The sequence below is a fragment of the Dendrobates tinctorius genome, unplaced genomic scaffold (genome assembly GCF_039654945.1).
Source record: "Dendrobates tinctorius isolate UK_male_01 unplaced genomic scaffold, ASM3965494v1 ptg000241l, whole genome shotgun sequence".
Classification (NCBI taxonomy): Eukaryota; Metazoa; Chordata; class Amphibia; order Anura; family Dendrobatidae; genus Dendrobates; species Dendrobates tinctorius.
The window spans coordinates 26,472,834-26,497,034 of record NW_027361908.1 but is presented as its reverse complement, the minus strand read 5'-3'; the positions used below and the strand labels follow the sequence as shown (position 1 = coordinate 26,497,034).

Here is a 24,201-nt window from a genome sequence, read left to right as displayed (position 1 = left end):
AGCACGCGGAGTATACCTCTCCGTACATTTTCCTGCGACGATTGGGGCTGATTCCTCTCGCGATGATCCTTACGGTCCCGATAATCCACGGATACGAGGTCAAGCGCATGGAGTGCAATGGAGAAGACTGGAACAGCACTTACGAATGCCCTGAATCAGCCCCATAGCTCTCCATCGCCCTGCCGTAGGGAGGATCGATTGAGCATACCCCTTTAAGAACTCCTCCAGCTCTGCTACATCAGCCCAGGAGGATGAGAAGACCTGCATGGATGACCTGGGACAACGCTGCCTGCCGAGCACTGGAGTGGAGGTATGGGGTCGGGTCCTGGTCCCCGGGAGAAGCGCTGACTTAGCGTTAGCGGTGGTGCATTGGCGCCCCATCGCGGCCCCCCCACTCTCAGCGCTCGGGTAGGCTGAAAATTTAGTCCCTGGCTTTTCCGGCCTGCTAGGCCGCAAATTGAATGGCGCCGCCCACGCTAGGGCCACCCCCTCCTCGCCCCCAGCGCCTACCGCGAGTAGGCCAAAAATTTAGTCCCCGGCTTTTCCGGCCTACTAAGCCGCAATTTGAATAGCGCCGCCCGCGCTAACGTCGCCGCCCCCCTCCTCTCTGCGCCTCTCACCTCTTACGCTCTTATGAGACGCGCAATTCTAATCTCGACCATGTCTTTTACCTCAGCCTGCTCTGAATATGAGCTGTGAGGCGTGCACGCTGCCGGATATCGGGTGACACCACAGGGCCACCACTTTCCTCCCGGGGGACTCAGCACAGGACCGTGGGTAAGCTGCATCTGCCCTCAGATTAAAGCTTATCCCCTTCCCGGCACATTCCCTGCAGCTTCAGACAGACTGCCGTTAACCCTTTCAGGAGTGCTATGTCTCAATCTAAGGAGGCTAAATGGGCTGCTAAGAAGCCCACTGCGTTTCTTTTACTGTGTGTACCACTTGCAAGTCTGCCTTACCCAGTGCACAGACTAATCCGTTGTGCACGGACTGCGACCCGGCCTGCGCTCAAACGCCCCTTGCCGCCACTGCTGACGGGCCTCCTGGGTTTAGTAACCCTGAGTGGGCTGCATCCCTGTCACGGTCTGTGGCGTCTCTGACCCAGGCTATTTTCTCCCTCCGGGAGGACTCTTTAGGACAAGAACCCGTTCTCCCTGGACCGCCGGATCCTTCTGTCCCTGCGGGTCAGGCAAGCCCTCAGGTGGTGGACACTGAGGTCCTCCCTGAATCAAGGGATGTCTTTTCTCCCAGCAAGATGGTTGATAGTAACCACCGACACAAGTCTTCTCGGCTGGGGTGTGGTCTTTCGTCACCACACAGTACAGGGTCGTTGGTCGACCAGAGAGTCACGTCTCCCCATCAACATTTTGGAGATACGAGCGATCAGATTAGCTCTACGGAGTTTCCACTATCTCCTCGCAGGTCACCCCATCAGGATCCAATCCGACAACGCCACGGCTGTAGCATATATCAACCGCCAGGGAGGTACCCGGAGCAGAATGGCCATGCACGAAGTGAATCACATCCTCCATTGGGATGAGACCAACCATTCACCCATCTCAGCAATCCACATCCTGGGCGTAGAAAATTGGGCGGCAGATTTTCTCAGTCGCCAAGGCATTGCCTCGGGAGTCTTTCAGCAGATTTGTCATCGTTGGGGTACTCCGGATGTGGATCTCATGGCCTCAAGACTAAACAACGTGCCTCGATTCATAACCCGATCCATGCGCCATCAGAGCGGACTCCCTAGTTCTGCCATGGCACCAGTTCTGGCTCCCTTACATCTTTCCCCCTCTTCACTTGCTTCCGAGGATCATCAAAGAGATCAGGACGGAGGGAGTACCAGTGATCCTAGTCGCGCCAGATTGGCCGCGCCGAGCATGGTATGCAGAACTAATGCAACTAGTCACCGACGTCCCCTGGCGACTTCCAGATCGTATGGATCTACTCTCACAGGGCCCTATTTACCACCAGAACTCCGGGGCCCTGTCTTTGACAGCGTGGCCGTTGAATCCTGGATTTTAGCACAGGCTGGGTTCTCTCACGACGTGATTTCCACCATGATTAATGCTAGGAAGCCTGTGTCCATTCGTATCTATCACCGCACCTGGAAAACCTTCTTTTTTTTTTTTTTTTTTTCATGGTGCAACGATCATGGTCGATCTACTCTGGTGTTTTCCATTCCGGCCATATTGGGATTCCTTCAATCCAGATTAAAATCAGTTCTCGCGCTTAGCTCGCTCAAGGGCCAAATTTCGGCCTTGTCAGTGCTTTTCCAACGCAAAATTGCCACCAAACTTCAGGTTAAGACGTTCATTCAGGGAGTTTCCCATGTGGCGCCTCCTCATTCCTTTGGAATCATGGGACCTTAACCTGGTTCTCGGGGCCTTACAGGAGGCTCCTTTCGAACCGCTGCAGGACGTGTCACTGACCGTCCTCTCTTGGAAAGTGGTCTTTCTAGTGGCAATTACGTCAATCAGACTAGTTTCGGAATTGGCAGCCCTGTCCTCCATTCCTGAATTTTCATCAGGACAAGGTAGTTCTCAGGACGTTCCCGTCCTTCCTGCCCAAGGTCGTCTACTCTTTCCATCTCAACGAGGAAATTGTTTTGCCTTCCTTTTGTCCGTCGCCAGTCCATCGCATTGAGAAGGCCCTCCACACCCTGGATGTGGTTAGGGCGCTGAGACGGTACATCTCGCGGACGGCACCCTTCCGCAAGTCAGATGCCCTGTTCATACTTCCAGAGGGGAATAGGAAGGGTCTAGCCGCGTCAAAAGCAACGCTAGCCAGGTGGATTCGCTTGATGATTCAGGAATCCTACCGTGTCAGGAACACGCCTGTCCCAGCGGGGATTAAGGCACACGGTCAGTGGGCGCCTCTTGAGCCACTCGGCACCAGGCCTCGGCAGAACATGTCTGCAAGCTGCGACTTGGTCCAGTCTGTATACTGTTACAAAACATTACCAAATTCATTCTCGGGCCTCTGCGGATACAGCTCGGCAGACGCATCCTGCAATCGGCAGTACCTCAGAGTTGACTCAGTGGTACATGTGGTTTTAGCAGTTGTATGCTCCCCACCCAGGGACTGCTTTAGGACGTCCCACTGTCTCTGTATCCCCCAATGAGGCGTAGGAGAAATAGGGATTTTTGTGTACTCACCGTAAAATCCTTTTCTCCGAGCCATTCATTGGGAGACACTGCACCCACCCTGTTTAGCCTATTGGCTCACTGTAGCATTCTTAGGTTTTGACATAATTATGGTTATTGTTGATTGTTTATGCTCCTACTGCTTTTTTCACCGAACTGGAGAAATCTCAGCCAGCGAGAGGGTGTATACTGCAGGGGAGGAGCTAACTTTTTTTTCTGGTTTACTTAGTGTCCTCCTAGTGGCCAGCAGCATAACACCCACTATCTGTGTCCCCAATGAATGGCTCGGAGAGAAGGATTTTACGGTGAGTACACAAAAATCCCTATTTCTCTTTCCCCCATGACTGCACCACGGAGAGAGAGAGGGATCCGCCCTCAGGGACAGGAAACCTACAGATGAAAGAGGCCCACATCTGTTGGTTTCCTGTCCCTGACGGGGAGCCTACAGCACGTTCCCAGAGAAAGGAAAAAAAAAAGGGGGGGGGCTGCCTCTTGCAAGTATAGTGGCGGCGGTCACTACAGGAGGGCCCACACCGAGCGCTGGATGAGGCAGCCTGTGGAGGTGGCGGTGGCCACCGGGAGCCGCAAGTCACAGAGCCTGCCGGACCTCGGAGCGGCCTGAGGGGGGTGGCGGCGGCCACTAGGAGCCGCGAGGCACGCAGGTCTCTGCAGCTCGGAGTGGGAGGGTGGCAGCGGCCACCGGAAGCCGCGAGCGATAGGGTCTGCCGAGCGCCGAGAGGAGGGCGCAGGATACCGACTCTGGGCGCACGCAGGACGCCGGTAGGGTGTGCGCAATCACAGCTCCCTTGAAGAAGGGAGGCGCGGTGCACCGCTGGGTAATCCGCGGTGCGCATGCACGGGCGGCCACTTCTGGCGGGGCGCAGGGATCGCTGGGAAGAGGGCAGTGGTAAATTCAAAAAAAAAAAAAAAAAAATGAGATCATGTTTAAAGCCCCACTGAAGGAGAAAGAAGCTGTCACCATGAGTGGGAAACCACAGAAGGAGAAGGCGACACGGTGGCGGTCCCCGAAGCAGGGACCACGGCAAACGCAGGAACAGCGCCAGCACTTACAGTGCCAGCGCGATTCTTCCCAGCAGCGCAGCAGCAGCGGTCATACGGGATCGCGGCGCAGCCAAAGCTCCACCATGGCGGCATAGCCAGAAGTGGATTCAGCAGTGGAGATAATCCCTACGCCAGAGACGGTATCGCTCGTTCCACGAGGAGGGTGAGTGATCTCCGTGAATGCCCGCTCGCTAATGTGCGATTATTAATTTTTGCTTTTTCAGGGGCGTAAATGCACGACCAAATCCAAACACATGGTATGGGCTATATGCACGGAAGAGTTACCCCCTACGTGGGAGAAAAAGCTCTGTGCGGCGTGCATAGAGCAGACAATACAGGAGGAATCCCCGAGGTTTGCTTTAGACCTCAAAACACTGATAAGGACCCAAGCCGAGGACACCCTTAAGGGCGTCAGAACCTCAAAGAAAAAACATAGGTCCAGGCATAGATCCCCAGAGTCCAGTGTTAGTGAGTCAGGAAGTGAACTATCCGACTCAAGTAATTCATCATTCTCCCAGTCCTCTCCATCATCCTCAGAAGGGAGACGCAGCTGCTTTCCCATTGAAGAGACGGACGCCCTGGTAAAAGCTGTGAAGACAACCTTGGGGCTGGTAGACGAACGCCCTAAGAAAACGGCCCAAGATCTAATGTTCGGAGGGCTAGAGCAAAAAAAAAAAAAAAAAACCGGAGGGCTTTCCCGATCAATGAGAAAATTCACTCCCTAATCAAACGAGAATGGAAAAAGCCAGACAAAAATGTCCTCCTAACACCAAGAGGAAATACCCCTTTGATGACCCGGCCTGCTCCTTATGGAGTAAAGCACCTAAATTAGATGTAGCGGTCGCAAAAGCTTTTAAAAAATTTGCCCTGCCCTGCGAAGACATGGGTACCTTGAAGGACCCAATGGATAAAATAGCAGAAACTTTTTAAAAAAATGCTTGGGAGGCGGCAGGAGGGGGGCAAAAGCCAGCCATAGCAGCCACGTGCACGGCATGCGCCCTAATAGTCTGGCTGGACCACTTAGATTCACAAATAAAGGAAGCAGTCCCAAGAGAAACAATACAGGAATCAGTTTCTGTAATGAAGGGAGGAGCAGCTTTCCTGGCGGATGCGTCAGTAGACTCGACCAGGCTGGCAGCCAGGACAGCGGCCCTTTCGAATGCTGCAAGACGTGCCTTATTGCTGAAATGCTGGCCGGGAGACTTGCAAACAAAAACCAACTTGTGTGCAATCCCGTGCGAGGGGGAATTCTTATTTGGCCCAACGCTAGACGACATCTTGGACAAGGCAGGGGACAAGAAAAAATCCTTTCCCGGGTTCCCTAGCCAGTCATACAAACGGCCTTTTCGGAACAGAAGGTTTATGCGACGGAAGCTCCCAAAATGGAGCAAAGAAGGATGGGAGGATAGAAGGAACAAAAATAAAGGCTTTATGTTTAACAAAACCCCCAACAAAAGAAGCCACAATGAAGGTACCCTGGGTCGGGGGAAGATTATCCTACTTTCTCCAGGCCTGGGAAAAAATATCCGCGAGTTCATGGATACTGAACATAATAAAAGAAGGTCTGAGGCTAAAATTCAATACCCTACCAAAGAACTCTTTTGTGATAACGCCCCAAAGGACATCACACGAGCAGCTGGCTCTGCAACAAGAAATAACGAATCTAAGGGAGAAGATCGTATTACAAGAAGTCCCCCACCAAGACGGGGCAAAGGCTTCTACTCCCCTCTCTTCCTTCGCAGGAAGCCAGACGGATCGTACAGGGCGATCATAAATCTAAAAAGACTGAACAAGTTCCTGGAAATTCAGCACTTCAAAATGGAGACAATAAAATCTTGTATAAAAATGCTTCCCCCATATTGCTTCATGGCTGTATTAGACTTGAGACACATATTACCATGTGCCTATTCACAGAGACCACAGGAAATACCTCAGGGTGGCGGTGACAATCCAGGGGGAGATAAAACATTATCAGTTCAGAGCCCTCCCCTTCGGGCTAGCTATTGCTCCAAAGGTATTTACAAAGATAATGTCAGAGGTAATGGCCCACATAAGAGAGCAAAACATCCTGATAGTCCCATACCTGGACGATCTCTTAAGCCTCTTTCACACTTCAGTTATTTGCATCAGTTAAAATCCGCCAAAAAGGTAGACAAGCGGATCCGTTCTCAACTGATGTGAACGGATGGCACAGGATCTGTTTTTAGACGGATCCTGAAAATGAGGAAATTTAAAGGAACCGCTGGGAAGGGGGGGGGAAGAGAGAGAGAATTTTTTTGTTCCTCCGGTACCCAGACAGATTTTGGGGTTAATTCAGTGTCTGGAGGATCCGCCGGCCAAAATAACCTTGCTAGCTCCGTTTGGAAATCTTTGAGGATGTTGACTGACACTAACATTGTGGCGGATCCTCAAAAAAACAGATGCAACGGACGGCAATCAGTCAGGATCCACCAATAATGAAAGTCAATGGGGAAAAAAACGGATCCGCAAAGAAAAATGGCGGATCCGTTTTTTTTCAAAATTGGCGGATCTTGACTGATTGTCAAAAACGGAAGTGTGAAAGAGGCCTTAATAATAGGCGTCCCCTTTCACCACTGCAAACAACAATTTGACATGGTCATGAGATCGCTACTGAGTCTAGGATGGATGCTGAATTTGCCCAAATCCAGACTCTTACCAAGTCAGGTGCAGGAGTACTTGGGGATAATACTGGACTCAACCGAACAGAAATGTTATCTTCCGCAGACGAAGGTTAAAAAAATGGCACAGATGCTGTCAAAAATGATAGATTCCCCAGTCACTACCCTGAGAAAAGCAATGTCTCTATTGGAGTCAATGACAGCCCGCATGCCTCAGTACAGTGGGCACAGAGCCATACTCGAGACTTACAGTGGGAAATATTAGGCGCAGACGTTTCCCTACACGGAAATTTAGACAAGCAATTAGACATCTCACCAGAGACAATACATTCCTTAATGTGGTAGACAGATCCAGCCAATCTAACCAAGGGGGTTCCTTGGGCGTTGCCTGCGACAAAGATCCTAACTACGGACGCAAGCCCCTGGGGGTGGGGTGCACATCTAGGCAACCAGGTGGCGCAAGGGCCCTGGACCCAGGGAAGAGAGTCAGCTTCCTCAAATATGAAGGAGTTGCTGGCAGTAAAACTACCTCTCGTTCATTTTCTAGATTCACTTCGCTCCCAACACACAAGGGTCTTCTCAGACAACCAGGTAGTGGTAGCATATCTAAACCACCAGGGGGGCACCAGATCTCGAGGGCTTATGGAGGTAACAAAATCCATCTTCCACCTAGCAGAACACAATCTAGAATCCCTGACAGCCCTTCACATAAAAGGTTCGGAAAATCGAACGGCGGACTTCTTAAGCAGAACACGTCTAAAACGGGGAGTGGGAACTAAGCCAGTCAGTCTTCAACCAAATTGTGAAACTCTGGGGCCAGCCAGAAATAGACTTATTTGCGAACAGTCAGAACCGGAAGTTGGAAACCTTCTGCTCGATCGATCCCCTGGGGGGCCCAGTAGCTCTAGACGCCTTCACGATACCCTGGGATTATCATCTTGCCTATGCTTTCCCTCCAATATATCTCATCCCCTTAGTACTGAGGAAAATACGGGGGGACAAGGCGACAGTAGTGGTAATAGCGCCCTTCTGGCCACGGAGAATATGGTTCCCCTGGCTGAGAAGAATGTCCGTAACAGATCCCTGGGTTCTACCAGAAACTCCAGACCTGCTATCCCAGGGACCAGTATATCACCCCCATATAAAAAACTTACACATGACAGCTTGGCTTTTGAGACTGAACTCCTAAGCAATAGGGGCTTCTCGTCAAACTTGGTATCCACGCTGCTACAAAGCAGAAAGCCAGTAACCACTAAAGCGTATGGCAAAGCGTGGAAAAAATTAATGTCAGTAGGCTCCGACCCAATGGTAGAAATCCCAATAGACAAAATTCTGTAATTCCCACAGAGAGGGTTGGAAAAGGGGTTAGCAACCAGCACCTTAAAAGTACAGGTGGCGGCCTTGGGCCTTGGCTTTGTATAGCCATGAACTAGCCAAAAATAGATGGGTTATGAGATTCATTAGAGCCTCAAGTAGATCCAGGCCGATCCCCCTACGCACCCCCCCCCCGGATCTAAACCTAGTGCTAAACGCACTAACCAAATCTCCCTTCAAGCCCCTAGCAGAGGTTCCCTTAAAAATCTTGTCCCTTAAGACCTCCCTCCTCATAGCCTTAACTTTTGCCCCCGCCGCATTAGTGATATGCAAGCTTTGTCTGCCCACTCACCCTTCATGCAAGTACTGGATGATGGGGTAATTCTTAGAACCGACCCAGCATATCTCCCCAAGGTATCGTCACAGTTTCATAGGACCCAGGAAATATCCCTACCCTCCTTCTGTCCCAATCCCAAGAACAAAACAGAAGAGTTATTACACACTTTAGATGTAAAAAGGTGCCTGGTCCAATACTTGACAACCACGAGGGAGTTTAGGAAGGATAGGGCTCTGTCTGTTTTCAGGGTCCTCGGAAGGGTCAAAAAGCATCGAAGGCCACACTGGCGAGATGGATAAGAGAGGCCATCACCCTATCCTACTCCTCCTGCTTGGCGGCCATCCCAAAGGACGTAAGGGCCCATTCAACCAGGGCAGTGGTATCATCCTGGGCGGAGAAAGCCGGCGCTTCAATAGACCAGATATGTAGAGCTGCCACTTGGTCTTCCCCCCTCTACATTTTTCAAACATTACCGTCTAGAGTTGACCTCTTCAGATCTCACCTTTGGGAAAAGGGTTCTGGAGGTGGTGGTCCCTCCTTAGATGTACAATCCTTGTAATTCTCTCCATGGTGCCATCATGGGGGAAAGAGAAAATCGTAGTTACTTACGGATAATGGTATTTCTCTGATCCCATGACGGCACCCGTACATCCCCTCCCTTTCACACACAGGTGTGCACATTAGAGTGAGTTAGTTAGCTTTAGTACTTAGCCACACTGTGCCTCTATTAAGCTTAGTTTGATTAATTTTGGATTTTTTATAACCATTTGAGCTGCAGCTGAAAGTTCTGTGCAATGCTCTGTAAACCAACTGATGTGGGAGAGAGGTACCACCTTTTTCATCTGTAGGTTTCCTGTCCCTGAGGGCGGATCCCTCTCTCTCCGTGGTGCCGTCATGGGATCCGAGAAATACCGTTATCGGTAAGTAACTACGATTTTTTTGCCACATCACTTGTAAGGCCACATTTAGAATATGGTATCCAGTTTTACGGGTCCACATTGTAAATAGGATATTTACTTATTATTCTAACTTACATGGTGCCATTAATTTCCACAGCGCTTTACAGATATGATCATCACTGTCCCCATTGGGGCTCATAATCTAAATTGGGACGATAGTCACTTCAAAGGCAGACAACCAGATTATTATATGGGATGAGAGGTTAGAAAATTTGGACTTGTTTAGCTAAGAAAAGAGACGCCTCAGAGGGATCGCATTTATATGTATAAACACTGTGTGGTCAAAACAAAGGTGTCATGATCCAAGGTGGATCTGACAAGTAAATGGACAAAGTGAACTTTTTTTCCTTTGGCTTGGTGCCAAAGTGGGGTGATTGCCCCCGGTGGTCATTAGAATTATTACACGTGGTGTCGTTTGCTCTAAGTTGAGCGGTAGTACACTTTAGTTTTTTAGTGCACGTAATTACAAATCAGGTGTGAGGCTCTATAAAAGAGTGCCAGATGTGTTTGATCAGTGTTGGTGATAGTTATTCACAAGTAAGCCTGGGTGAAAGATGGAGCTGAAAAGGAGTCCTGGGCAACCCAGCCAGAGGGGACGAGGGCCAGCTATGGAGTCTGCAGGGAGTGCTGGCATGGATTGGTGGAGTCCAACGATGTGGTCTGCAAGAAGGGCTGGCATGGCGTGGTGGAGTCGCAGTTTATGGTGTCAGCAGGAAGTGCTTGCATGGCTTGGTGGAGTGGCGACTATGGTGAGAGTTGCACTCAGCATGCTGGACTTGGTTGCTGAAAACTGGACTCAAGCATGCTGGACTTATTGGCAGAAAAGTTGGACTCAAGCATGCTGGACTTTTTGGCAGAAGCTGGACTCATCTTTGGGACTCTGTTTACTGGGCAGCTGCAACTGGTGGTGGACTCTGCTCCAAGGCTGCACTATGGTGATGGATCCGGTTGGAGGAGAAGATGCACGCAGGTGGTGGGCTCTGTTGCTGGGAGCGTAAGCTGCAGAGCAAAGCTAAGTGGTGTCCCCCTGTTTTGTCATTTTCCCTTATGTGTGTTTAGTGCAAGTGGTGGGATTAGTTTCCGCACCGACCAATTCCCTAGTGAGGGTTTAGGTGCAGGGCGAGTCAGGGTTTTAAGGTATGCGTGCGTCGCCCGGTGAGGAACCGGCATAGGGAACGTTAGAAGTGCAGGGACACTGGCTCAGGGGAGTACAGGAGGTCTCCACGTCCCTATTCCCTATCGCAGGGCCCACCATTGTGATTGTTACCCAGGTTTCCCCTTTATTATTTAAATTATTATTATTATTATTTATTATTTAAATGCGCCTTACTGGAGGCGGGGTTTCCAGACTACTGCATATATAACTTGTATTACCTAAATTCACCAGTTGGAGGCGTAGTATCCAGCTGCACGTTTTATTGTTTAAATTCGCCCTACTGGAGGCGATGTGGTCACGCATGTCATGGGTTCGCCTTGCGGTACTCGCTGCGTCCAGACACACGTGACCGTGACAAAAGGGCTCGCACATGATCTATTTCTCTTAAGACATTGCACAGGACCTGGGACATTCATTATGATATTCTGGCATCTAAATGGGAAAGGATTCTCTCCAATTGGAGCAGTAAGCTAGTGGACTGCACTACCACAAGAGCTAGTAACGAAAGTTAATATAACAGATTTCTAAAAAGGTCTAGATATTTTTCTCTCAAAAAAATGGCATTCTGGGTTATAAATAATGTAGTGACGGAGACCGTGTAACTGGTTCACTGTGACCTTTTCAATAGGCTGGACTTACTAATGTCACACTGGTCCCACTCAACAGCTGTGTACCCTGTGAGAACTAAGCATAGTGAATGGATGATGCAAAAATGATTACTAAGGTTTTTATCCCCTTATTGACCGAGCCAAATTTTTGACACCTGACCAGTGTCACTTTATTTGGTAATAACTTCTTGATTCTTTAACGTATCCCATTGATTTTGAGATTGTTTTTTCATGCCACGTTGCACTTTATGGTAATGGTAAATTTAGGTTGATTTGTTTTGCGTTTATAAAAATATTATACATTTTTACAAAAATTTCAGAAAATTAGCAATGTTCAAACTTTGAATGATTATCCCTTTTAGGCTGTGTGCCCACGTAGCGATTTTTAAGCGTTTTTGCCGCGATTTTCGGCGCAAAAACGCTTAAAAATCGTGTACAGAACGCCCCCCATGCATTCCTATGGCATTCTGCACATGCTGTGCTAATGTTGCGCTTTTTTCCGCGGCGGAATCGCATCGCGGAAAAAATCGCAGCATGCTCATTCTTTTGTGCGGAATCGCAAAGAATTGCCACGATTCCGCACCCATAGGAATGCATGAGAACCGCTTACTTCCCGCATGTGGCTATGCCCACCATGCGGGAAGTTAAGAGTCTCATGTGCGGTTGGTACCCACGGTGTGGAGGAGAGGAGACTGTCCTCCAGGCCCTGGGTACCATACCCCTGTAAAAAAAAGAATAAAAAATAAAAAATCGGGGTATATTTACCTTTCGGTGTCCCGCACTGCATTCCCGGCCTAGCGTTCCCAGTAATGCCTTGCGGCAAGGCCCTGTAATGACGTGGTCTCGCGAGATCGCTATAGCAACGCGAGACTACGTCATCACAGGTCTCGCAAGGCATTACTGGGAACGCTAGGCCGGGAATGCAGCCCGGGACGCCGGAAGGTAAATATACCCCGATTTTTTTTTAATTTTTTTTAGCATTTTAAAATCCTATCTTTTACTATTGATGCCGCATAGGCGGCCTCAATAGTAAAAACCTGGTCACACTTGTCAAACACTATGTTTGACGAGTGTGACCAACCTGTCAATCACTTTCCAAGCGATGCTTCAAATCGCTTGGAAAGTGCTTGAATATCGCACGCGAAAATCGCGGTGAAATCGCGCGGAAAAAAACGCGCAATTTCTGGGAAGGAGTCCGGTTTTTAGTGAGCGTTTTAAAACGCTACGTGGGCCCACAGCCTTAATCCAGATAGGCATACCACAGAAAAGCATTAATAAATAACATTTCCCTCATGTCTGCTTTACATCAGCATCTTTTAGAAGATGTTGTTTTATTCTGTTAGCATCTTAGAAGGTTTAAAAATGGAGCATATCAGAAAAAGTAACAAGAAAAGCAGCACTAACCTGATTCTTCTTTCAAGATGTGGTTTTAGGGTATGTTTCCACGTAGCGTATTGGCAGCGCTTTGGACACAGCTCTGCCCAAAGCGCTGCCAGTTTTTGTATGTGAGGTGATTCCGCATGTGTTCATTGAACACATGCGGAATCACTGCATCCTATACACAGACGGTGATATTTATCTTGCGGAGACTGAGCGTCTCCGCGAAATAGGCATGCTGCGATCTATAAAGACGAGCCACATGTGCATATACGCCGGTCTGCCACCTGCGTCTTTGAACGCATAGTGGAGATGGAATTTCATAAATCCCCTCCACTATGCTGTAACATCTGGACACTGCGGATTCTACGCTGCGGCTGTACGCAGTGTCCAATCCGCAGTGTTTACTGACCATGGGAACGTACCCTAAATCCATAAAATTGGTTATGTTTGATTTTTGTGAAAGTGCTGGTGTTAGGGGAGTTATTTCATGAGCAGTGAGACCTGCCGGACAGGTAACCGATATTATGGATTAAAACCACATCTTAAAATAAGGATCGGGTGAGTGCTGCTTTTCTTGTTAGTTTTTCTGATAAAACACATGATCTCTATTCTTGCACCACCCAGAAGAGATCCGACGAGGCTATTCTGAGGATTTGGGTTGAAATAACACACAGAAATAAAGTGACTTGGTGCCTGGAACAACCCTTCTTTTTTAATTAAAAATGGAGCAACAATTTTTCATTTTTTTCAAGGAAATATCCAAAAATTATTTTTTACCATTTATATTTTTCTAACTTCTGAACAGGCTGCTATTGCCAGCAGACTTTAAGACCATTATTTGGCCATGAATTACCATGGCAAACATCAGGACCACACGATCAATATATCAGGGTGCCGATAGGGTTAAAAAGGGAGCCCTCACACTGTTAACCATGTAGATGCTGTAGTTTTTATTGACAGTAGCATTTAAGGGGTTAAACCTCTACACTATGTTCCAAATTATTATGCAAAAAATATTTCCTCCTATTTTCTCTAAATTACCTATATGAATTGCAGTCATTGTTATTTTCCAGTCATCTAATATTCTAGTATAATTGCAATGTTTTTGAACAAACTGCCTATGAAAACAGTATATTTTAAAAAATAAGAAACACTCAAAATGCATGTTCCACATTATTATGCACAGCAGAGTTTTCAACCTTTTTATTTTTATTTTGAACAAAAAAATGGTCAATTGTGAAATTATAAGCATTATCAGCTTATTACAAAATGAAATCAAACAGTTTTCAAGTCAAAACTTTATTCTAGGTGATGTTACATTTGCACATAGGACCCCTTGTTCGAAAGAAGCTTCTGAACTCTCTCGTCCATTGAATTTGTCAGTTTTTGGATGCTTTGTGCTTCAATTGTTTTGCATGTGGACAGAATACCCTCCCAGAGCTGCCTCCCGCCATCATAGACACTCCTTTTGATGATGCTCCAGAGGTTCTCAATGGGGTTGAGGTCAGGGGAAGATGGTGGCCACACCATAAGTTTGTCCTCCCATAGCAGCCAGAGATGCAGATGTGTTATTTGCAGCATGAGACGGTGCATTATCATGCATGAAAATGATCTTGCTGCGGAAAGCACGGTTCTTCCTCTTGAACCATGGCAGGAAGTGCTGTTTTAGAAACTCCACATAGATTATGGAGTTCATCTTTACCCCTTCAGGGATCCTAAAGGAGCCGACATTCTCTCTCCCCATGATTCCAGCCCAAAACATTACTCCACCTCCTCCTTGTTGGCGCCTTAGCCATGTTTTCATGGGGTGTCCATCAACCAGCCATCCTCCACTCCATCCATCTGGACCATTGAGCGTTGCACGCCACTCATCGTTGAACAAAACAGTTTGGAAGTCAGTCTTCATGTATCGTTTGGCCCACTGGAGCCGTTTCTGCTTGTGTGCAGTGGATAGAGGTGGTCGACAAGATGGCTTACGCACAGCTGCAAACCTCTGAAGGACCCTGCATCTTGTTGGACGTTGGAGGCACCAGCAGCTTCAAAAACTTGTCTGCTGCTATGACAAGGCATTTTTGCAGCTGCTCTTTTAACCTGATGCAATTGCCTGTTGGAAAAAGTCCTCAATTTTTCCTTATCAGCACGCACACGTGTGTGCTGGGAATCAGCTACATACTTCTTGATTGTGCGATGATCACGATGAAGTGTCTTGGCAATGTTGATTGTAGTCATGCCTTGACCTAAATACTCCACAATTTGTTGCTTCTCAGCAGCCAACACATCCTTTTTCTTTCCCATTTTGGCAAAAAATGTAGGCTGCTTAATAATGTGGAACAGCCTTCTTGAGTAGTCTTGCCTTTATTTGGACACACCTGCCAAACTAATCTGCACAGGTATCTGCAATTGCTTTCAGTGATATAAAGAGCCCTGACACACATCACCATCAATGAGTTTAAATGACAAACAAAAAAATTCTAACCTTATCACTCCTAAACTCTTTTTGCATAATAATTTGGAACACAGTTTATAGTCGGTACAAACACTGATCATGCCTGATGCAGCAAGTTGTCAGCTACAGTGTACAGCTGACAGCTGCAGTGTACAGCCGACAGCTGCAGGATTGTCTGGGGGGATGCTAGTCTCTTATATTGCAAGGCAGTATAAAGGCGTTTTGCTTATGACTTCTATAGAGCACCATATAACAATTTTATTTTATAAAGTGCCAACATATTCCGCAGCACTACAATTAAGCGGAGACATATACAGACAATAAATTCAATACAAGGTAAGAAAGTTTAAACAGTTACATTAGTGAGGGCCCTGCTCGCAAGCTTACAGTCTACCATAACCTTGTATAGCCTCCAAAATCTATTTAAAGGGGTTTTCCACTTGTACAAAACTTGACTCCAACCTCTGATAGTAGTAATAGAACGAGTAGTAATCACTCTCCCTCGGTATGTCGCTGTCTCACCACAACTTCTTCGGTGTCTGTGTCTTGGCTGCAGCAATCGTGTGTTGTAATTGTGGCGTCACCACTGCCGCCAAAACACCAGACACCAGAGCAGTCAACAGCGAGTGCTAGAAAGAGGGAGGGTGAGTTCTGATTAGTTGCCGTCCACTTTTATAAAAGTGGAAAACCCTTTTACATGTTCAGTAAGACGGTTTTCTTTATACACATTGGTATAAACACCAGATGGCCGGATGTAGAATTATTCACAGCATTGTAATGAAAGTATTTAAATATATTTTCAAAGAAATGCAATTGCATTACGACTCTCTACAAACCCCAGTACACATTGCTGTTATCTGACAGATTGCTCATCTCTCCAATCTGCCCCATAAACTGGAACTTTGGGCTTGGCTGAGGCTTCTCAGTTGGGCTTGGCTGAGGCTTCTCAGTTGGGCTTGGCTGAGGCTTCTCAGTTGGGCTTGGCTGAGGCCTCTCAGTTGGGCTTGGCTGAGGCTTCTCAGTTGGGCTTGGCTGAGGCTTCTCAGTTGGGCTTGGCTGAGGCTTCTCAGTTGGGCTTGGCTGAGGCTTCTCAGTTGGGCTTGGCTGAGGCTTCTCAGTGGGGCTTGGCTGAGGCTTCTCAGTGGGGCTTGGCTGAGGCTTCTCAGTGGGGCTTGGCTGAGGCTTCTCAGTGGGGCTTGGCTGAGGCCTCTCAGTGGGGCTTGGCTGAGGCCTCTCAGTGGGGCTTGGCTGAGGCCTCTCAGTGGGGCTTGGCTGAGGCCTCTCAGTGGGGCTTGGCTGAGGCCTCTCAGTGGGGCTTGGCTGAGGCCTCTCAGTGGGGCTTGACTGAGGCTTCTCGGACAGCAGTGTATCTCCAAGAGAAAGAAAGGATTGGCTGCTGAAATTCAAAAGGCTGGATTGATGACGTTTAGTCTTTAGAGGGCATATAGATATATGAAATTACTGCCACTGGATTTCATTTGGTTTTTACCCTTTGACATTCTGTTTGGGTTCCAGGATTGATGGATGATGACCTGAATCAGAACATTCTCACTGAATTGGCATCAAAGCAGAAAGGTCCCAGTGCGGAGGAAATTAGGGGAAGGGTAAGAGGAATGGATCACCATTATTATGCAATGCATATTTCTACAGCAATGGAAACTAAATTGACAAATATATCAGCCCCAACTGAGTTCTAGAAATGGCGTATTCATGTCTATGGGAGATACAGTGACCATGTCGCTCAGTCACATTGGGCTGTTTCTATTGCTCTGTGTTCGGAGCCTAAACAGTTATCCTGTCTCAGCCATGAAAAGGCTGACATGGGAATAACTTAAGTTTTACTTGAAAATAAAATATACCTTTTCTGGAATGGTCTATCTTTTTCAGTTTTATATTATTTTATAGAAACATAATATGTAAAAGTTCATAAAAGAAGTATTCTAATTTTTCTGTCCTCTTTAAAAAAAAAAAACAGTTCACACTAGGAACAGAATAGCTATAGTATGTATCTGTTGATTAACCGCTAGTGATGAGCGAACATGCTTGTATAAGGTGATATCTGAGCACACTCGGGTGGTCACTGAGTGACCTCGACGTGCTCTAATAATATGTTTGAGTCCCCCGTGCCTGCATGTCTTGCAGTTGTTTAACAGCCTCAACACATACATGGATTGTCTGTTTGTTAGGCAATCACTACATGTGTTGTGACTGTCAAGCAGACATGAGACATGCAGCCACGGGGACTCCAACATATTATTCGAGCACGCCGAAGTCATTCGGTTAGTACCCGAGCATGCTGAGATAACAACTTATCCAAGTCAAGAGCATCAGATGTGATAAGGTAATGACTCTTGGCTCAAACTCTGCTGGGAGCGTGAGCCGAGTGTTATTTTACCGGGAGCGGATCCTCTCGCATGAGATAATCAGATCACAGGTGAGGAGAAGGAGAGATTGCTCTCTCCATCTTTTCCATTGCTTCTCTCAGCGCATATCGGACTGCAATCAGACACACACACACGCACGCACGCAGACTTGTACGGTGCGTCCTACTCGATTCTTGGATGCACTTGCAGCTTGCTGTCATTATTTTCTCATAACAATTCGGCATGAGGAAATAATGGCCAATCTACGCTGCCCCATAGTATAACACTTGTCCGAGTGCCATGCAATGATTTATCGCATAGCACCCGGGCACTTGGCCGTGTTATACGCTCGTGGAAGTGAGCCCTTATACTCAGACTGCATTGAAGATTTTTATTTTACCATTTGCTGCAATATCAAAGCACATAACACAAATAATCAGTCTCAAGCCTTCTGGGGATACTAACAAAAACCGGTAAAATTAAAAAATTAATTATTGAAATATATTGTAAAAATTAAATAAAAAATGTAGGTTTAAATTTCCTGCCTTTTTTCAAACTTAAAATAAGGAAATGGACAAAAAAAAAGAAAAAGCATGTTTGGTATTGCTTCGTTTGACACAGCCCGATATAATCAAAATATCAAATTAATTATTCATATCATAAATGCTGATGAGAAAAGAAAAAAAGAACAAAACTCCAGAATTGACACTTTTCAGTGTCTGTCCTTTTCCCAAAATATTCAATAATGTATCAAAATATAGTAACCACAAAATGGTGCCAATAAAAATGGATTTGATCTCATACTGCTCCCTTAACAAAAAAAATAAAAATAAGTAATGGTTCTCAAAAAATGGCAACAGAAACCAAAATTTTTCTGAATATTATACATTTTGTGAAAGAAGTAAAATTGAAAATAAAACTATATAGTTAGTATCGCCATAATCCTACTCACCTGTGTGACCCCCAAAAAACAATGGCTCAATTGTGTTTTTAATTTTTTTTTTTGTTCACCGTCTTTCCAACGAGGACTTTTGATCTGCTTGTCAGTGTATTATATGGTAAAATGAATGGTGTCATTCAAAGCTACAACTTATCCTGGAAAATAACAAGTCCTCATACTTCTATGTAGAAGAAAAATACAGGGTGGGCTATGTATATGGATACACCTAAATATAATGGGAATGGTTGGTGATATAAACTTGAATGCAGTACTCAGGTCATTGCAGCAGATTTCAATGCAAGACACCCTACGCAAGAAAACTGTCACCATTCCCATTTTATTTAGGTGTATCCATATAAATGGCCCACCCAAAAAAGTTTGCCTCATCACTGAACATAATTATCTGTGTAAACTGAGGATCCTGTTCCAATTTTTGTTTTGCCCATTCTGCAAATTCAGCGTGCCGAACAGTGCACATTGACAGCGCTCTCTTGCCTGCTCAGATCATTAGTAGCATGCCAACACCAGAGCGCACTGTTAGTGTGTGTTGTAAGACTATACGGCTTGCAGGGTGGTCTCTGTAAGCAGGTTATTTTTACAACATGCACTAACATTGCGCTTTGGTGCTGACACGTTACTACAGATCTGAACCGACAAGAGAGCGCACTGTCTTTGTTCACATCGCATAGTAACCTAGCATGGACTAGCCAAGCCCCGGAAATGAGCGTCATTCATGACTCTTCCTTTCAAGGATGGTGAAGGGGCTGTGCCAGTGACCGCAGCCTCTGCCTCCTGATGACACTTCGTGTGAGTATACCAGCATGCATTGGGATTCTCAAACAAAGCGTCATCAAAAAGGAATTTAGAAAAATAAATAAATGCAGTTCGATAGTGTAGTTGGGAAGGGATAGAAATTTTTTAATTTTACGTATATTCCAAAATAGTTAGATTATGACGTTTAAATATATAGGCATTTAGGATAAAAAATTAAGTTGTATTTTGGACCAACCCTTTAAGGAATTAAAGGGGTTGTTCAATACCATTTCTAATTGGGATAATCAGTTTATCATAATGGTTCTGGCTTTTCAGTGGTCGGCAAGTCACAAAGAGATACTCTCTAGTATAGGACCGCTCGATGTAATTTCTATGTACTCTTGTTCCTGATTTACAGCCAGTTCCTTATCTGGGAGGTACTATAATGGAATTGCATGCTCAATGGACGCGATTAATTAAAACTGGCGTTTCGAGCGCCATTCTTAATGAGGGGTGTTCAGGAAAAGATGCACAAAATTCTTTAAGAAGTGCTCGCCAGGTAGTGAATTCGGTGCATCTTATAGGGGTCGTGCTCCTCGCCAGAAATGTTAACTTTAGTCATGTACTAGAGTAACATTTTACGGCATAGGAATGGCTGCCACTTACCATAAATTTGACGGGTGAGCAAAGCTACGCCTTGTATTGCCTTGGCTCCTCCCCAGCTCTTCTCATTTTGGTGGACCTGTCTGAAACTGCAAAGTTGAGCAAAATTATTGCGACTTTTCTAAGTGTTTTCCCCTTCGCCTCATTGGGGGACACAGGTACTGTGGGTGTATGCTACTGTCGCCTGGAGGCTGACACTAAGTGGAAAAAAAGAGGTTAGCTCCTCCGCTGTATACACCCTCGCCCCAATTGCGGGTGGAATCAGTTCTTGCTTAGTGTCCATTAGAGGCACACGTCGGGTCTTTTTTTCCAGACTCTGTCATTTTTCCATGACGATAAAACCGGGGCCACAGACCCTATTGAAAGGGTCCGATTTCCCCAAACCAACAACGGGCGAGCACATGTGAGTGTCGCCTCCACGTATCCTTTCCCGCTACGTGGGACATGATGCCGGACTGTACAGAGGCCTAAGAACAGTCTGTGCGGTCCCCACTGCATCACCAATGCCAGACAGCGGTGATAGAAAGTGGCGGACGGTCCCTCTCCTCATCCCCTATAGGGAAGATGGAGTTTGGGTGCCTGCACCGTCCTTAAGATTTTTGCAGCCCCCCCTTCCCCCCCTAACCTGAGGATCAAGATGGACATCTAGGGGTGAGCCGTGGAAGGAGGTGGGCTGGGAGGGCTCCTGTGGACCCCCGAGGTCGGCACTCCTGGTGGCGCCATTTTCGGATCCCTGGGCTTCCGTGGGTTGCGCCACATAGATGGCAGCCAGCGGCGCATGCTTTTTTCGGCCCAGGCCCTGCTTCCGGAGGTCCCGCCCCGGATTCGGGCGCATGCCGAAAATTTAGTCCCCACCTTCTGCCGGAGCTAGGCCGCGGGCGGAAATCCCGCCCCCCCGTGATGCAGCCACTTCCGGCGGACCTGCCCCCAGGGCCTCGGGCGGACGTAAAAAATTTAGTCCCCGGCTTCTGCTAGGCCGCGGACGGAAGTTCCACCCCATGATGTCCCAGCGGCCGCCTTTTTGTCCGAGTGCCCGCCTACATGCTGAGGCGCACTTGGTTTTAAGAAAAGGAGCAGCTGGACGCCTAACAGGAGTCAGGACCAGGACAGGGGACACAGGACTGGGGTAAGTGCTACCCCTGGAGGAAGGCCACCCTCTGTGTTTCCAGAGGCTAAGCAGTTTTGTTGCCCTCGGCATATCACTTAGCAGCCATCATGTCCAGAAAAGCTAAGGCACACACGTTCCTGTACGTTGCGTGCACCTCCTGTAAGTCCGCCTTCCCACATGCGCAAACTAAACAGATTTGTGAAGCTTGTGAGTCCGACCGAGCCCAGTGTACCGAGCCCCCCGAAATGAGCTCTATCTCTGTCGCAGTCCATGGCATCACTTCCGAGAGCAATCGAGTCCCTTCGAGCCACAGAAGATAGGGGCAGGGGTAACGGCTCGCCTGTGTTAGAGGGGTCTTCCACCTCACAGTAGCCTCCGGCCTGCAGGGGCCGCTCTCACTCCAGGCAGACGCGGGGGAAACGAACCCACACGGCGTCTCCCGGCCCATCCGGTGCTTCGGCATCGATAAGCTTGGCCTCTCGCTCACCTTCACCAAGGGTCGTTAACGGGAGCTCAGATTACGACTCGGATGAGCCGCTTGGTTCTGGTACTCCATAGTACCAGGAAACAGTTGACAGTCTCATCGAGTCCGTCAACCAGACCCTTGGGATTGAAGATGATCCCACCTTGGCCTCAGGTCACAAAGTCTCATTTAAGCGAGCAAAGCGGCCACATAGAGTATTTAGCTCTCACCCCGAGTTTGAGGGCATAGTGCAACAACACAGGAAGCGGCCCGACAAGCGTTTCTCAGGGCAAAGGGAGCTCGAGGCGAGGTACCCGTTTGCCTCTGATCTCCGTAAGAAATGGGCAGTCCCCAACGGTAGATCCACCCGTGTCACGCTTGGCCTCTAGGACCCTGTTATCCATACCTAGTGGGTCATCCTATCAAGGATCCCACTGACCATCTTAGAGAGCCTAGCTCGCTCAGTTTTTGAAGCATCAGGTTCAGCACTCTCCCCCTCATTTGTGGCAACCTGGGTAGAAAAGGCCATGATGGCTTGGTCAGAATCATTGAACAGAGCCCTGCAGGGAATGGACCTACTAGCAGAGGTATCAGAGATCGCAAATCAAATCACTTTGGCCGGGGACTACCTAATTAATGCATCTTTGGATGCGGCCAACTGCGCGGCACTCGCTGCGGCAAATGCGATCTCCATTAGGAGGGCTTTATGGTTGAGGACATGGCGGGCAGACACAACTTCCAAGAAATCTCTGACTTCCTTGCCTTATCAGAGCGGTCGTCTGTTCGGGGAGAAGTTGGGTCAGCTCATCTCTGATTCCACAGGTGGAAAGAGCAGTTTCCTCCCTCAGCCAAGGGTCAAACAACCGTTTGTCACCAACCTCAGACACGGTTTTGGTCCTTTCGCAACCCCAGATGGGCTGCAGCGACCAATCCCGCCACTTCAAGTAGTCCCAGCCAGAACAGGGATCGGCAGGTCTCATATAGAACCAACCCATTGGGGAGAATGCGTACCCACCAGCCCAGATCAAGAGGACCTAGGTCCCAGAGATCTGCAGCCAAATGACTCGAGGCAATTTCAAGGCGACCAGCAGGGTAGGCGGCCGCCTGCTTTGGTTTCGCCACTCCTGGCTCTCCGTCTCACGCAACACATGGGTAACAGGGCTGGTGTCCTCGGGGTACAAGATAGAATTCATCAAATACCCCCCCAAGACGGTTTTTTTCTTTCCTGTCCTCCCAAAGTAATCGCCCGAGCAAGGGCTTTACTCAAGGCCATAAAATTACTCCAGCACAACGGAGTCATTGTTCCTGTACCGGAGAACGAAAAATATCAGGGGTTCTACTCCAACCTGTTCACGGTGCCCAAAAAAGATGTGGCCGTCAGGCCCATTCTGGACCTAAAGCTCCTGAACAAGTTTATCAGGATCAGACGTTTCTGGATGGAGTCTCTCCGTTCAGTCATATCTGCCATGGGGAGGGGTGAATACTTGGCCTCTATCGACATCCAAGACGCCTACTTACACATCCCCATTTTTCCCCCACACCAAAGGTTTCTGCGCTTCGCCATCAATGGCCTACATTTTCAGTTCACAGCCCTGCCCTTCGGGTTGGCCACCGCTCCCAGGGTATTCACAAAAGTCATGGCAGTTGTCGTGGTCACCCTGCACTCCCGGGGCATAGTTGTCTTTCCTTATTTACAGTAGATGACCTCTTTGTCAAGGGCCCCTCATTTCGGGCATGCGAGGAGAGTGTCAGCATAACACTAGATACTCTTTCCCGCTTAGGATGGTTGGTCAATCTGAAAAAGTCATCCCCTGTTCCAGCTCAGAGGATTTCCTTCTTAGGAATGATCTTCGACACTTTTCGAAGGTTGGTAATTCTCCCTCAGCACAAGGCCTTAGCTCTCCGGCAGGGAGTCTGGAAACTACGCCAACCGGTCCCTCATACCATCTGCTACTGCATGAGGATCCTAGGAAAGATGGTGGCAGCAATGGAGGCAATTCCATTTGCCCAGATCCATCTTGGCCCCCTACAGCACGCCCTCTTATCAGCCTCGGCAAAAACCCATTCTCTCTCGATTGCCGGTTGTCCATGCGGGTCACACAGGCACTCGGGTGGTGGACATCCAGTGCCTCACTTCTCCAGGACAAGCCCTTTCCCCCAGACCATTGGTTGGTGGTGACAACTGACGCCAGCCTCCTCGGCTGGGGAACGGTTTTTCGCCACCACACGACCCAGGGATGGTGGTCGCCGCAGGAGGCACGCCTCCCAATCAACTTGTTGGAAATACGGGCAATCCGGCTAGCTCTGCAACAGTTTCATCACCTTCTAGAAGGCCGGCCCGTTCGGAGTCAGTCAGACAATGCCACGGCTGTGGCTTACATAAATCATCAGGAGGGCACCCTCAGCAGGGCAGCCATGCGCGAGGTTGGGCATGTGCTTCATTGGGCCGAGAGAAACCACTCGGCGATATCAGCAGTCCACATCCCAGGCGTAGAGAACTGGGCGGCAGACTTCCTCAGCCGGCAGGGTCTCGCATCTGGGGAATGGTCACTACACCCCAAGATTTTCCGGCAGATTTGCCAACGATGGGGGACGCCGGATGTGATCCTGATGGCCTCCAGAGTGAACGCCAAGGTACCAGCGTTTGTCGCTCAATCCCGGGACCCGCAGGCAATTGCCGTGGATGCGTTGGTTCTGCCATGGAACCAGTTTCGCCTCCCATACCTATTTCCGCCGCTGCCACTACTTCCGAGGGTCATCATGAAGATCAAGGCAGTAGGCGTGCCAGTGATTCTGCTGGCCCCAGATTGGCCTCGTCGGGCATGGTCTGCAGACCTAGTACAGCTACTCGCCGATGTTCCTTG

The 24,201-nt window shown here is 48.2% G+C and overlaps 1 protein-coding gene across 3 annotated transcripts in view; it reads left to right on the top strand.

The window, feature by feature from the left end:
- Positions 1 to 24,201, top strand: part of CEP290 (centrosomal protein 290) — a 378,885-nt gene that overhangs the window by 50,550 nt on the left and 304,134 nt on the right. For all 3 annotated transcript variants that reach the window (XM_073557000.1, XM_073556998.1, XM_073556999.1), the window contains one exon: positions 16,563 to 16,651. In XM_073557000.1, coding sequence (XP_073413101.1) covers positions 16,563 to 16,651 — 89 coding nt within the window. The remainder of the gene's footprint in view (positions 1 to 16,562; positions 16,652 to 24,201) is intronic.